This window comes from Pelmatolapia mariae, linkage group LG1 (genome assembly GCF_036321145.2).
Source record: "Pelmatolapia mariae isolate MD_Pm_ZW linkage group LG1, Pm_UMD_F_2, whole genome shotgun sequence".
NCBI lineage: Eukaryota > Metazoa > Chordata > Actinopteri > Cichliformes > Cichlidae > Pelmatolapia > Pelmatolapia mariae.
The window spans coordinates 28232908-28249862 of record NC_086227.1 but is presented as its reverse complement, the minus strand read 5'-3'; the positions used below and the strand labels follow the sequence as shown (position 1 = coordinate 28249862).

Below are 16955 nucleotides of genomic sequence, written 5' to 3'. Positions count from 1 at the left end.
GCAGACGTTGTCACTTTGAAGTCAAGTGTTTCTCAACAAAGCGTTTTGAAATATTTAATTGTAAGCCACAGACAAAATACTCTGACACAGCTGAATCCAATATAGAAATGCAAATATCCTAAAATATCCCAAAATGCAATTTTTGTGTTGCTCATGGGTAAAAAAGTGTGAAAAAGTGCAATGCAAACTGTCCCCGAAAAAGACCGTATTCAAAATTCCTTCAATTTTTAAAGCTATATATATATTTTTTTAACTCTAACGTTCAAATTCAGAGAAAATTCTCAGACTCTTAAAGCCCCGACCAATGACTTCACAAAAAATGATCAAGGCAGCCTTGAGAGCAAATCGATTCTTGCCTGTGGTGTGGCTGTACATATCCCCACAGTGATCCCCTAACTAGAGTGGATTTGAGAGTGATGAAGAAATGTCAGAGAAATTTATGAACTGAATGGTGAAATGTTTTAAGTGGGGGTACACCATGCAGCCTGGACATACCATTCAATACAGTTTTATATTTCTATATAAATAATACAATTAAAAAAAGTAAATATAATGGATGCACAAGCATCAGTTTTAAAACAATATTTTGCTTTTTAAATTCTGTTTAAATATATGTCTGGTCTCTCTTTCTCTCTCTCTCTGTCACATAACCCTTTCCTGGCATGGATTATAGCCTTACATAAAACTGACTGCACAGGTGCAATAAAATGTCCTACGAGAGGTTTTAGTGTAGTGAGGATTATTGCAGATTGCCCATTGATCTTCAACTTTTCAAGGGGGAATTCATTTGCAGTAGGATTAGCCTCCTATTGATAATAATAATATATATCATGCAATTGTACAACTGCCATATTATCTTGAAGGTATAGTGTGGTATGTGTTATAATAATCAATAAAACACTAAATAAACTTGCACGTACAAATTAAATTCTCCCAATTTTTGTGTATGTGTCCTTGTTTCTTGTTGTTTGTTTTTTCCCATAAAATGTGTTCCATTTATGTCATTGTAGCAGGAGGAAAAAATCTTCAAAAAAAATCTACATTGACACCAGGAGCTACATAATAAGTGGAGTTTCTAACTTAATCAAAGGCACACAGTAAGAACTTGTCAGAAGTCTGTGATCTATATTAACTGTAAATTATTTAACAAACCTGACAATTTGTGTACTCTTCTTTGTGTATAGAGAAGAGTTTCAGTTTTTCCATTTCATTTCAATTCAGTGTTATTTGAATAGTGCCAAATCACAAGAGCACACGCACACATACTTGCAGGTGCCACTATTACAGAATATTTTAGGTCAGATTAGTAATTTATTGTATGACAGAAGTTATTCACTTCGAATCGACTTGGTTAAACAAATTGGCCTCTCCTCTTTCTTTTTGTTTAATATAGACATAAAATTACGAGAAGATATGAAGAGAAAATTACTTTAAAACCTTTAAAATAGGGAGCAGGAGGTTATAATAGTTGATTTATGGGTTTTGACACATATATTCTCTCATGCATATTTTCCCACTTTTTTAAACATGCAATGTATTACTAATACTAGATTATTTTTCACTTATGGTGAAAGTCCATCTAAGTTACTCAATGCCACACATCCAGTTCATGTTCCATTACCCCCTAAACCCTTGTACGCTACCACTTTAAATAACATGACAAGCTCCAGAGTATGCCCTCATGTTCTTCTTTATGAGAGGCAAGGGAAGAGGATTTGGTCTCTGATGACGGTTACTAGAGGGCAGAAGCCAGTACGAAAATCCTAGGGTAGGATTATAATATAAAAATCAATCAATCCCCTTGTCCCAGTGCGGTGAATCAGCAGTAATCGTGTGACCTAGTTGGATGTATCTAATCAAAGCGGTGAGTGGTACACAAGGACAAACAAGGGGCTCAGTGAGGAAAAGCAAAATATGCTCATTAAAAGAATATTATAGAAGATAAAAAAGCAACTTGCTGTCTGCTTTTGTCTTTTACAATCTCTCTATTTCCATCTTTGTGTCCATCTGTTTATACCTCTCCCTCCCTTTGCCCCCTGTGTATTTCTGTTCTTTGTGTCATTTTCTTTGTTTCTGCATCTGTCACTTTATTTATTTCAGTTTTATACTGCAATTCATTTTTGGAGATCTGAGTCTACAGATGTAATTTTCTGAGAGAATGTTTACACCCGTGAAAGGAAATGTTTGTTTTCTTTTGAGATCAAGTCTAATTTTTTATTCTTATTTATTTTTGTTTAAGGTATCAAAATATGTGCTATAAAATTTGAGACCTGAAATTTGCAAACATTTGCTTTTCCATTACTAGGTGTTTTCATGGCGTGCCTTTAGGTAGTATTAGTGATTTAGATGATTTAGGAGTATCTTAAGTGTATTTATGTGAGTATTTCAAAATGGTGCAGAAGTCTAAGGTATATAAACTTGTTAATGCAGTTAATCTGGATTTGTTTTAGGAAATGCAGTTCTCTCTATTCTTTATTTAAACAGTTTATCTCATTAGATATCTGTGCTCTGTTAGGGCAGGTTAGGAAGTGAAGAAAAGCGCACACTCAGACATAATCACACTTCATCCCTCTCCCCTTAACCACATTTCTTTCCTCTTTCTTTTGTAACCACAGACATGTGCACACAAAGAAACACATACACACACTAAGCGGTGTGTGCTTTCCATCAGTCTGTGAGGCTGTGAGGTCCAGACAGATTGGCTGCTTTGGCAAGCTTCTGAGCCCTGATGCCAGGGCCAGGCAGGCGTTTATTGCTGTGTTTGCTGTGTGTGTCTTTGTGTGTGTGTTGAGTGCGCTGTGGGAATACAATTGATCTTAGCCACAGGAGCCCAAGAGGGGAGGAGAAGAAGGCTGGGGCAATGGTAGTGAAGAACCCCTATCTCACACAGCGGGAGCATGAAGACCTGTTTGTTTTCCTTCCCTACTTGTTGATTTTAACGCTGGTAAATTGTTCATGTTTGGTTGCCATGTCCGTTTGGTCATTGTCTATCAAAAGTGTGTTCTCTATATTTTTAAAAGAAAACATTGTGTTATAAGTGTTGTCTGCTCTAATTAATTGGGTGTCTCTGAGCTACAGCTGATTTGCCTAATACTGAATTATTAGCATTAATTATTAACTATTAGTTTTTCTGAAATATTTCAGTAAGCTGTATCCATCTGTTTTTTTTTATTCAGTTAGTTTTTTGGTTGTTTCGTCCTCGTGTGCGTCTCTTTTTCGTTCCTTTTTTTTAACAACAGAGGTGCCAAATTCTGTTTATTTTCTTCCTAACTTTGTCACAGTTTCTTCTCTTTGACTTCTTTTATCTTTCCCACCTTTAGCACACTTTAGAAGACTCCTGGGAAACTTTGTCTTTTATCTCAAAAGAGGCCTTATTTTTCACTGGATAACATCTTCAGTTCAGAACCTGTAAATATATTTTAAAAGAGTCACAAAACCTTGTGCTCATCATAAAAAAAAATATACTCTGTAGTGTTGCTGATATATACTATATACTGTTATTGCCAGTGAAAAGTAGCACAGTCTCACAGGAAAGTGTAAAGTAGCTGATCTATTGTAGAAATTTATAATTTTTAATAATAAAGGCTGTAAACTTGCAAAATGCCTATTTCTGGGGGGCAAATAACAGCGGTGGGATTTGTCCCACTGAGAACATAGCAAAAGGGAAAATGAAGTTAATGTGATCTACACTGGGAAAGCTTCCAAATTATGTCCTTTTGCATATTTTACATATTTTTCATTTGTCTGCACGGCTTCCTTCCAAGTACTCTGTTTTCCTTCCACAGTCCAAAGACATGCAGTGGCCATAAGTGAGAACGTGAGTGTGAATGGTTGTATACCTCTGTGTTAGCCCTGTGACAGACTGGTCACCAGTACAGGACGTATCTCACCTATTGCCCTATGAGTAAGTAGAAGTAGAAGATGGAAATAAGTAGAAGAAGATAGATGGACGGATGGATACAAAGTGCAGGACAACTTTTCACCAGGACTCAAGTTAAAAATTTACTGTGTCCTAATGTTGTGCTGCAATAGTACTGTAGTGTTTAATTGCTATATATCTTCATACATTACACTTATACTTGTAAAAATTTGCACTACAAACAAAACAATTTTTACAATCACTGTATGTGCTTTTTGAGAAAAAACACTACATTCCAGTCTTTGGTTGCATATATGACCCTCTGATGTGTTTACTAGCAGTATGACATACTTGACATACTGCAGTACTAAACAGTATGTCGAGGGAATATTGATCTTTTGGAGTTTTAAACTCTTGTTTAGCTTTTAAGGCTCCATGTTTATTCAACAGCCTGCTTTCAACTAAAATTGCAATTCACTAATTAAAATTAATTAAATAAAATTAGCGTAAACTTATGAGAGTAAAGGCTCAGTGAGAGAAAGACAGAACCTTGTAGGGTTTTAAAACACTCATGTTTTATTAAATCTCACAAGGACCTTCTTGTCAAATAAATTAAATCTAATTACTGAAAGGAAATAAATATAACTGAATAATGGCCTTCAAAAAAAAAATCAAACACTTAATTGTCAAGCAATCTAGGCTAGCCGACATTTAGAAAATTAAGTTAGAACAGGAGGAAGAGGAGAAAATAAACACAATAGGAAAAAAAATCATTTAAAAAATACAGCTCAGACAGGCATGGCCCTCTCCCTTGTGGAATACCGTACTGACAGTAACAAACCTGACAGGGTTGTCAATGGCAACAATGTTGTTGTAAGTAACAGAGTTGCCGGGCGATGGCGTGGAGATGGACAGAGCGGTGCAAAGTGAATTGGAGATAACAGGGAGTGTGACAACTGAATTACAGCTGACGGCCCTGAGATGAGCTCTCAGCAACCGTACAACAAGACAGATAGACAATATCCTACACTGGGAGGGAGTCAGGAAGATAGAACGAGATCGTATTTCAGTGGAAAGTCAAAAGCAAGAGGGGAAAAAAAACTCACTATGAGAAAAGAAGACAGAGGGAGAGATCATACAGGAAGTGAGAAAACAAGAGGAAGAAGAAAGGAATCCTATTTCCTGAACAAGTAAAGATAGGAGACACTTTAACAATGAGAGAAAGACACAGAACTAGAGATTCCTGCACAATCACAGAGCAAACATGATCAGAATAGTCAGAAAAGATGAAATTATTAGAGGAAGAGAAAAAGATGTTTTATTTCTGCACATCGACAGAAATAAAACATCTTGGCTTGTAAACAGTTGTTGTAAACAGTTGTGGTAAGAAATGTATATACATTCATCATGGACATAATTATCTTGGTAATTCTGGGTTTGATTGATAAAGATTTCTTTAAACAGTTCTTTTTCCAAGTTGAAATGACTGTACCACATACATCTTTACTGAATGTGAAGAACAAGAATTATGTGCACAAGTCTGAAATTATTTGAGATTTTCTCTAATCCACACAGGGTCACACAAGTATACATATAGGCTCAAATGTATAAATGCACTCACTGAAATCTCTTAATAAGCGGTGCTAACGGTTCTACGCTTTCTTTTGACTTTTCTATTGACTAGTCCATGGCTTTTTCATTTCTCATGATCATGATTGATCAAAACAGTCAGGTTTTTTTCCAACATAAGCAAAAAATTTACTTATTGGATTTGCCACTATATAGGAAATACAAAATACAGGAAATAAATACAGCAAAGTCCAAGGAACTCAGTGAAGATTTAGGAAGGATAATAGTGGATTTACACAAGTGGGGAAGATATGTGTGAGCCATTCTAAGAAAGTTTGCAGATTCCCAGATCAGATTCCCAAACAAATGTGCATAAGCATAAGTTATTTGGATGTGTCTGGACAATTGGCTAGCCAAATAACTGGTTGAGAAAGTTTTTATAGCCAGACACGACAAAGATTCAGCTATTTGACAGGACAAGAGGTATGTTTGGAAGAGTAAAGGTGATGCTTTCTAACCTAAGAAGACTATACTATAACTGTCAAGGTGGTACAGTCATGCTCTGGGACTGTTTTGCTGCAAGTGGTACTGGTATGTTGCACCAAGTGGATGGAAAAATAAAGGAGGAGGACTAACTCCAAATTAAGCCTCTGGACTGGCCTTCTCAAAGTCCCAACCTCAACCCAGTTGAAAATGTGAAGACTACACTGAAAAGTCAGGTCTGTGCTCGAAAACCAACCAGTTTACTTAAACTCTACCAATTCTGCCAGGAGGAGTGGTTAAATATCCAACCGGAATTAAGCTTATTGTTGGCCATCAAAAGCACATGGTCATGGTGCAACTTACTAATGAACCTTTAACCAAATATTAGTGAGGATATCTATATATAGTGATTAAAGATGTATGCTGTGAAATCATCCCACCCTGGAAAAAGAACAGTTCAAAGAAATCATTAATGTAATAAATAAACAAAATAAAATGATAAATTAATGACATTTGATGGTTTGTCTTTTGTTAATAATAATAATAAGAATAATATTAACAACAAAAAAGAACAACAACAGCAGCAACAATAATAATAATAATAATACATACATACATAATAATACAGCACTGTAGAGTACAGTGTACCCCATACCCATACATGTAGCTATCTCGAGTGTTTCAGTGAGAGTTCTCATGTTTTTTGTTTTGTTCTTCTTAAAGCCCAAACACATATTTTGGGTTTAAAATGTAAAAATCTATTGGTAATTTTCTTTTACCCCGTCCCAAATTTGTGGGTTTTCACAATTCCCGGGTGTTTTAGGAATGTATCACCCATAAATTCTGTGAACTGTAATGATAATGAAATACAAATTAAAAAAACTTACTTGTAGCATTTGTCAGCCTGAAGGTGACGGACTTGTCTTTGATGTTACACACATTGCGGACTGACACCTGACAGGTATAATCAGCAAAGTCCTTGGGTCTGAGATTCTTCAGCTTCAGCACCTTGGTCTCACCCTGAATAGGAGAAACAGGACATCATACAACATCATGCTGGATTATTGTGCTGTAAAAAGAATCATCTGAGAATTAATTTAATCACATTAACATTAATATAAACATAATAAACAAAAATCATATTTTCATCGTAATCCATAAACCTGAAAACCCAGAGCTTTTATTTCAGTCTCTTTTAAACTGGGCTGTAATCTTGTGCAAAAGTCTTTTTAATTTTTGATGAGCTTTAGTATGCTGAACCGGGTTAAATACAAACTGAGAGAAGCTCAAATATTAACATAGATACATGCACACACACATCCTGCCCTTGTATATTGCACGCTCTGGTTATCAACTGAAGCATTTCAAATATTCATTCATTGTCATTTGATTGGTACATTCCAAATAGCTTTCACATGCAACCATCGGGAAAATGAAACTGATCTGGTTCAAAAATAAAAACTAAATCTGTTCATCTTCTCTCTATTTCTGAAAGCAATACTTGCAATCTCAGCAGTGTGCTCGCTTCTTCTCATGTAGTCATACACACACTGACTTGGACACACAAAAGCAGTCACACATCTCTTAACATCACTGATGATTTTCAGATCAAGGTTTTGAGTCTGATACAGTAGGCAGTGTCTTAGGCAGCCCTGAGAAGAGCTTTGCTGGCTGGTTAATTGAACTCCAGGGGCTCTGCTTTGTTGCTGACTGGTGCTTTGATAAGTGAAGAAAATGGGAACAGTTGTACTAACTGAACAATTGTGTGCTCAGCCTGGGGATGAAGCTTGGGGACTGTTTATTTGGCAGTTTTTTCAGCTTACCAGATATTGCTGGGTAAATGAACAAGTAACTGACTGTTCAACTTGATGGCCAGTTCATTTTAACCTAATTAAAAGTGTGCTTGTCTTAATGTTGATAGAAAGGAAGAAAAACAATCTCATAATGCTAATATGAACAACAATGTAAAAGTGTAATACATAATTATTCATGTGTTTGCTAAGGCATTCCAGTTCTAGGCTTCCTGACATAGTATATTTCTAGAGTTTTTGGGATATATTTGCATAGATTGATTAATGAAAATTTTAGTCATTAAAAAGGGCCACGTTATTAAAGTTAATTGAACCTATTACGCCTGGCCCATGGTAATTTTTTGTTGTTTTACTTGGATTTCGTAGCTTATAGTATTTTCACAGTAATTACTTCAGTAATTTTTATGCAAAACAGGTCTATCTGACTACCACAGAGAAACCCACAGCAACACATGATGCAGTTGATAATGTGTATTATCAACTGCAACTGTCTAGCTTAATCAAGTCAATATTAGTTGCATGAAATAGTGAAAGAGATTAATAAGAGATATATTGTTTTGAAAGTTTAAAACTAAATCTGCTTCAAATTATGAAGTTATGTTTCAGTTATTACATGAATGTCTCACATAAAACACTGAATATGGAGGATGCATATTTACTAAAAGTAAGTTAGACCGTCAACGGGTGAAGAGTCCAGGACTAGCATCCACAACATATTATGTATTTAAATATATGTATTGAAATGTCTTTTTTGTGATATAACCTGTAACTGCACAAAATAATATGACATAAAATTGTAGTTAGCCTTAGTTGTACTGTATGCAAAGCTGATACGGAGCATTAAAGGGCTTCTTCCACTTCAGAGTGTCACACTGACTTGAAAGGTAAGCGTAGTGTCACACACTGAATAATGTAATCAAAACAGTGTTGCAGGTTACAATGAAATTATTGCTATCATAAAAATAAATCCATCTAAATGATATATCTTGCTAACTGTCTGATACATACAGCTCCACAGGTCACTGATAATACACATGGAATCAAATCATGTTAAACAGCGGTACAGATTCATTGTCCTTTAATGCCAAGTAAAACATGCATAGTTTCAGCAAATCCAAAGCTTATCAGTCTTGCCGTGGAGAATTATTGGATAATTGCTCTTCAGGGGAGAGGTTTAAGAAAGAGACAGTTCAATTCCTATGACAACCTTACGTCGACACTAATTCCACAACACTGTCTAAGTAAACATTGAATGTGAGACATATTCAATTAATAATCACGAGAGAATTAAATATGTTCAGCTGGGTGAGGCTTTGTCTTGATGGCAGAAAAGAACAGGGTTGAAATGGGAAGGTAAGGGCAGAAAGCAGGGAGCGACTCCACACCTGGCAGAGCGTTTGTGAGCTGTACGTGTTCATGTGTACCTGAGTGTAAAGAGGCTCATAAATGTCCACTCCATTGTCTTTGCTCTGCTCGATGAGCATATCCCCACGTTTCCAGATGAAGCGTGCGGGAGGGTTGGAGTTGACGGTGCAGCGCAGGAATACTGTCTTCTCTTGGTAGTAACTGCCGCGCACATCGCTGATGGTCTGGTGTACTGTCAGAACTGGTATATCAAGATCTGCAAAATAGACGGTGAAGAAAACAGTAAAACTATAAAGACTTTGATAATGCTGCAGGGAGAAGATTGCACATTAAGCTCTTACTCCATCACACAGGGAAATAAATAACCACAAAATACAGTTTTATAAAATCACAATCTCTTCATAGCCTTTGCAGTTACAAAGGCTTTTCATGGCTTTGAGGCTTTTTTTTCAGGGGAAAACACTGGCAATAATTTGTAGCAGGGATGAGATCTGATATATGGGATAATACTTGTAAATAAAGCAAACAGTTCTAGTTTGTTGCCCACCCACACTGACCAAAGCTGTCCAAACAGTCACCTATTTATTTTATTTTCCAAGGAGCACAAATGTCCAAAGATTTCTGTGTTTACCATTTCCATCTCTTGCTGTGACTCTCGCACACTGCGCCTTCATATTTTTTTTCTGTCATTTTTTTAATCCCCCTTTTCCCCCCACTTGCTTCATTTTTCCTGGGCATTTCCTTCATGGAAGTGTCGTCTCCCTTTTCCTCCAGTGGATAGGATTTCAGCTGCTGTCACGAGCACAGAGGCTGCTCTCCCCTGGTTTCTGCCATCTCTACAAAACTCACTGCCACTTTCACTCCACATCACCATCCCTTCCTTTCTATCCTCTCCTCCTCGCTCTCTGCTTCTATCTCTTACAGGGCAGAGTGGTCTCTGTGTGTGTGTCTGTGTGTGTGTGTCTGTGTGTGTGTGTGTGTGTGTGTGTGTGTGTGTGTGTGCGTGTGTGTAATTCTGATTCTTTGCAGCCTAATTGGACTGTTGCAGCCTTCAAACATTATAGAAACAATTTCTACCAACACCAAAGGTTCCTCTCTTTGCTCCCCACTCCATTTTACTTCTCCCCTTCCTGCTCACCACCTTTTTCTTTCTCTTTGCACCTCCTGCCCTTCACCTCCTGTCTATTGTGTCAACTCATCTCACCTACAGCACACTTAAGTTGCAAGCTATGGAAAAATGTGAGCTGCGAATGTAACGACTATGTTGCTTGACATCACTGGATGTGAGCACAGCAGGGCTCATGCGATGCAGTAAGGAGGGAAGCATTTGTATTTTTGGCTGGAGACATTTGAGAGAAACAATGTGTAGCTAAGCATGGTTGATTTGTGAGTTTGTTGTTGAAAAGGGCACCGTTGTCACATGAGGGCTGTGCTTCACACACACAGCCATATGCACATGCATGCACTCACACACATCTAGAACTATATCAAAGTGTGTACAGCCTGAACATAGCATCAGAGCACTTTTGTAGTTTGAAGGTTAGAGCTCAGAGGCAGACTGAGACATAAACTCACAGAGGCAACTTAAGCGCATTGAAGTGGCTACAAATAAACCAGACATTGCATGAGAAACAACTCCTTTTTAAAATAAAAGGATCATGGGAATGTTTACTAAATCATAGGACCTTGCTTTACAGTGTGCAGTAACCTTTTTGAATACCTTGGGAAATAAAGGCGAGTCAGGATCTGTACAACACATAAACCGCATGCGAACACTTGTGACTACAGTTGTTTTATCAAATCATCTTCAAAATAATTTAACAAAACAAACACAAAACAAATGCAGTCGCTTGAGTATTCCACTGGAAACGTGCAACCTAATTAAATAAATTCTTATCAAAACAATGTCTTGAAACACTGAATAAAGCAAATATTATGCTTCTATGTTATACAATTATTTTCCAAGTTATCTCCATTCATCCATCATTTCCCTAACCATTTAGCCAAATTAATGTGTTCGGAAAGGGGTTGAGTACTAGCCATAATAGATACACTCTCATAGCCAGAACCTATGGGCAATCTGGAATCACCAATTACCTGCCAGGTGAGTCTTGTGGGAGGACCACTTGACAATTCATGCATGCAAATATTTTTTTTTCTGGATTATATCTTTACTGCAGTGGATCTACAAAGTATGCACTGGCTGTAGTATAGTCCTGCTTCGTTGTACATTTTTATGACATGATTTTATTGCACATTTTATTATCTACACTTTTTTTCATCCAACTTATACACAATCTGAGCTGACTAAGCTGCTTACTTTAATACAGTACACTTGTTTTGTACTACATTTGTTTGTTTTAGTTGGGTTTTTTTTTAGTGAAGTAGTTCTAAGCTTTGTAAAGTGCTCACCTGATTCTATGGTTTTCCACTCTTAAAGGATATTGTGATTTATGAAGCCACAGCTTGAGACAAAAGGCCCAGCAAGAAACTAGACAGTGAGTTGTACCAGTATTTCTAGCAGCCTCTGCCAGGAAAAGGCCTTCAAACCTGGGAAGCTATCAATGATATCTGCCTCGTGGTTCTGCCATGTGCGCATGTGTGTGTGAAAGAGATTTGGAAACGGAGCTAGCACCTTTGTATACTTGAATTTGTGAATAGGTGCATGTGAATGTGTGCATTTATCTGTCCAGGACTGGCAAAGGATTTCTGTATATTTTTCACAGATCATTTGCAGCGCAAGGGGAACCCTAGCTGACTAATGCCCCAGTAGTATGTGTGGTGTGTGCTTGTGTGTCTGCCAGAGAGTCAGTGCAATGTGTGATTTGTTGGCATTCTGCATATTTCCCGTTTGAATGAGAAGGTGGAAAGCCTGCCACAAAGAGAAGACGATACAAAGAGAGTATAAACAAATGTAAATAGTCGATGTGGTGGTCCACACTGTGTGGTCATGCATTCTGATTCTATATTACACATATTGCCCAAGAGATACTTTTTTTCCCTGGGTTAATATATTCTGGCATGGCCTTACATTATGATTGCGTCATGAAAATATGGATAATTCAAACTATCATCAACATAACCTGACGTAAGAAATGGTGCAAGAACTCAAAACTAATATTAAAAGAAGCATTTCTTGAACACAAAAGTGTAATTTTTGTTTATATTTGGAAACAATGACAATGCTTCTTTGATTTTTTTCTGAAAAACAGTTGCGCTGTTAAAGCTTTTGCGATGCAAAACCAGAGGGGAACTCTAACTTTGCTCAGTATGGGCCTTTAAGTAAATAGAGACAGGGTGAAACTGCAAGTGCACAGAAATACAATATGAAACTTTAATGAAGTTTCTGATTTCCCCAAAGTCCTGCCTTTGCACACAGTTTAGATCAATTGCACTGTGTGGCTTTTGTTAGCCACAGCTTTTAATGCACATCTCTGCTCTGGGGGTCTGGCATTGTTTTCTGCTTAGACACCACACAGTGGTGCTGACTCAAAGACACCTTTAGTTCTCTCTTAAAGTGGCCCTTAGCTTGGATAGATGCCTGCGAATAGAGATTTTTTTTCCCAAACACTATGTAAGATTGCATTTTATAATTACAGTGCTGAAAAACAAATGTGCAGTAATGGAGTCCACATTAGCTGCCTTTAACTATAGTTTCTTTCATAAATCTAGACAGCAGTAACAGGTACCAGCTAAAAGCTATGATATCTAGGAAAGATCACACTTTACTTGTTCCATTTCATCATCTGTCTTGTTAAGTCTTTAATTTTTTTTAATCTAAGGGGCGATCGTGGCTCAGGAGTTGGCAGTTCGTCTTGTAATCGGAAGGTTGCCGGTTCGAGCCCTGGCTCCAACAGTCTCAGTCGTTGTGTCCTTGGGCAAGACACTTCACCCGTTGCCTACTGGTGGTGGTCAGAGGGCCCGGTGGCGCCAGTGTCCGGCAGCCTTGTCTCTGTCAGTGTGCCCCAGGGCGGCTGTGGCTACAATGTAGCTTGCCATCACCAGTGTGTGAATGTGTGGATGACTGAGTGTATAAAGCGCTTTGGGGTCCTTAGGGGCTAGTAAAGCGCTATACAAATACAGGCCATTTACCATTTAAGGTGGTGTGGTGGTTACCATTGTTGCCTCACAGCAAGAAGGTCCTGAGTTTGACACAGTTTGTATGTTGTTTCCAGGTACTCTGGCTTTCTCCCACAACCCAGTCATGCAATTGGTGTTAGGTTAACTGGTGATTTTAAATTGCCCATAGATGCTTGTAAGTGTGAATGGTTGTCTGTCTCTCTGTGTTAGCCCTGTGTAAGACTGGTGACCTGTTCAAGGTGTACCCCGCCTCTCACCCTACAATAGCTTAGATAGACTGCAGCCCCCCTGCAACCCTGTTAAGGATAAACAGAAGAAAATGAATGGATTTTTGTCGAGTAACACACAGCACATAATTCATGTATAAATTTTAGTTACACATGAATTCTGAAAATAAGAAAAAAGTCAGACCTTTATGACAAAGTCTTATCTCACTTACAAGTTAATCGAGAAAGGGTTATTCAGCGATGTTTTAAAATTTCTGATCAAGCAATCAGATTCAGTTAGTCCCGCTGAAATTTCTTTATTATTGAGAAATAAGAAACTGCTGTTTTTTGTTCTGAAGTCTCAACCCGAAATTTTATCTAATATTATTAAAGAGATATACCCAATTTAAACCCACTAAGAAGTGATACTGAAAGTATCACTGAAAGTCCTCTGCTAGGTACTTACTCCTGCAGGAGGATGCTCTGGACTGCAAATCCTCTTTGATTTCCAATAAAATCAAAATCAAATCAAATCACTTTTATTGTCACATCACATGTGCAGGTACACTGGTACAGTACATGTGAGTGAAATTCTTGTGTGCGAGCTTCACAAGCAACAGAGTTGTGCAAAATACAATAATGTAAAACAAGCAAAATATAAAAATGGCTAATCTAAAAAGTATTAAATATATGTACAATATGTAAAGGTATATACATTACTGAATAACATGTCCTGTACTCTACTGAAAGTATACTGAAAGTATCACTGAAAGACATGTAATTTTAAAAATGTCATTTTAAGCTTACTGTTAAGGTTACCATGAATTATATCTATAAAGTCTGATTTACACATCTATCCCAGTCTCATTTGCAAGGATCTAAGCTACTGGCAAATAACACTTAATAAATGCATTTAAGCTGTTAACACAGTTAACAAAGACATAACAAGAGGAAAATGTAAATTTACAGCATCACACACATGTGCAGCATGCATCTTTCATAGATTAAAAATGTGCCTGCATGCCATCATTTTGTTAAAATAACCAGAGTAACCATTAAAATGAAGGAAGCAGAGATTTACTAATCCATCCTGGCGGTCAGAGTTGACAGAGTGTGTTTTTGTAACAAGCTGACCTCTGCTAGGTACTTACTCCTGCAGGAGGATGCTCTGGACTCCAAATCCTCTTTGATTTCCAATAACATGTCCTGTACTCTAATAGCTCTCTAGGAGTAGATGGCCATTAGAGAAGATGACAGGCTCAATTGAGTGTGAGTGTACAATAGTGTACAATAGAGTCTGTGTGTGTGAGTGATTGGGTAAGTAGTGGATTTAGTACCTCCTAATACATGTAACAATTTTTCCCCCAAAAAAGTTTGAACATAGTGTTAAAAATGGAATTAAACAGAATATAATTTTTTTAAAACCCATATTTATTATTAAATTATTGCATTTCATAGTTGCCAGAGTTATGCACTGTATGTACTGTATTTAAATAATGATATGAACTTGTAACATTTTACTACAGCTCAACCTTACCAAAGGTCAAGTTTCATTTATGATATTTTATATAAAAATAGGATGTTTGGTCATTTAAAATTTTGAGTTTCTATTTTAAAAGTTTGTTCCAGTCCGCAGCAATACAGTAAGTCATCATCAAACCAGGTAAGGGATTAAAAAATAATAATACTTGAGCTGTTTTTTGTCAAGCTCACATTTGCATACATCTGTAGGTATTTACAGAGTCTGAAAACACATTCTTTTATACCATTGACCACACACAAACACTAATGGAAGCTCATAGCAGCACACACAGCAGGAAAAGTCTGCGCATACAGAGAGGCACAAACAGAGGCAGACTTGCCGTTTGATCCAGCTTCGCATCTCGTCAATTATTCAGCATTCTGCTCATAGACATTGCCTTAAAGACGGCATAAAACATGCACGAGGCCCACATTTGGAAATAACGAGAGCATTGCCTGTATTTAAAATGCAATGTTTGGAAGTAAAGGTTGATTTATTCTGATTTTCCGTGCTAAATTTGTTTAGTTTAGTTTTTAGTGTAATAATATAAATCACTTTTTTTTCTTTTAACACACAAATTATGCCTTCATGCATGCTCAATCATCCAGGTAAGGATATCCCAAAAAGTTGATTCTGTTCATCTGGAAGTATGAACATCCTACGTATCCAGAAAGATAAAAAGCATTGGCAGTCAAGTAATGAGATTAAACTAATTTAAACACACAGACCATTTAGTTAGGCGCTTGCTTTACACATGCACAAAGAACACATCATGTCAATACACAATACATGTAGTTTCTTCAGCGTAAAACTACTGTTAAACCACGATTACAATAAATGCAAAAAAGATTGCAACCTCTGCAGCAACTTGTGTACATGTTCTGCTGTTAGGTTTAATAGCAAGGCACAGGAGTGTGGTTAGGAAGAACAACACTGTGAGTCTTCTCCCAAACTACCACTCTTGAATTTGCTGAAAATGGTGCATTTTCGTTGAGGCAGCGTGTTATGTGCGAGCCTTAATTATGCTTTTGTCAGCAAAGAGCCTGGGAAAATGTATTAAACATTCATGATGGTGTGACTCTATTCTTTTAGGCCATAAAAAGACTAATTTGGGCACGGTTATTTACCGTGAGTGTGACAGTGTAACTGCACAGCGGTAGTGACAGCAAAGAGGGTGTTAAAGGATGCAAAAGCACAGTTCATTCACTTAGCCTCTGGGTTAAAATAACACACAATCTCTCACACGCAGGAACACAAGAAAAGTTGCATAGGCTCACACAATGTTATGCAATAGTATGTACACACACACACACACACACACACACACACACACACACACACACACACACAGAGTGATACGTCTACATATACAAGTACGCAATCACCAACCCCAATACACACAATTTCCTCAGCGCCACAATAACACATGAATCTTAGGTCCCTTGCTGTAGCCCCTAAGGACAAAAACAAGAAAGTCCTTCTATGTCCCCGTAAATCGCTTCTGAAGATATCTATGGGGAGCAGGATGGATAAAGGATGCCCTTTGTACTCCTCCTATGTTCCTTTGAATGCTTAGGTCATGGTGTATCAGCCGCATCCATCCATCCATCCATTCATCCATCTCGCAAGTATATATACTTAGACAATTTCCTCTCAACCATGCAGACACATCCATAGCATACTGTTGGGCATGGCCAGATGGCAGATGCTTTTTGCATATTTAATTAGCTTTGTTGCGTGTATAGCACAGTGGACCATGGCAATAATATGTATAGAGAAAATATATAGAGATACACCTTGTAATATAGGCGGCTGCTGGTCTTAAAGTTATTAAAGTGCTTGTGCTTTATTGTGTTGTGTCTCAAGGTGAACACTGGACTCAGGGGCAATATGCACAATCTCTTTATTAAAACAACTCTGGACAACTTCTGTTGATCTTGTCCAGATACTAAAGTGGCATTCTGGCAAAACTTTACTTGTTCCTGGTTAATAGGGGGCAGCGAATACATAAACAGATAAGAACAGGAAGAATCCCAAGATAACACTAGGTGTGAGAATAT

The 16955-nt window shown here is 37.4% G+C and overlaps 1 protein-coding gene across 2 annotated transcripts in view; it reads right to left on the bottom strand.

Moving 5' to 3' along the window:
• LOC134630494 (MAM domain-containing glycosylphosphatidylinositol anchor protein 1) overlaps nt 1-16955 on the bottom strand; it is a 183874-nt gene that overhangs the window by 67304 nt on the left and 99615 nt on the right. For both annotated transcript variants that reach the window (XM_063477818.1, XM_063477826.1), the window contains exons 5-6: nt 9147-9343; nt 6799-6931 (exon numbers count right to left, since the gene is read on the bottom strand). In XM_063477818.1, the coding sequence (XP_063333888.1) occupies nt 6799-6931; nt 9147-9343 (330 nt within the window). The remainder of the gene's footprint in view (nt 1-6798; nt 6932-9146; nt 9344-16955) is intronic.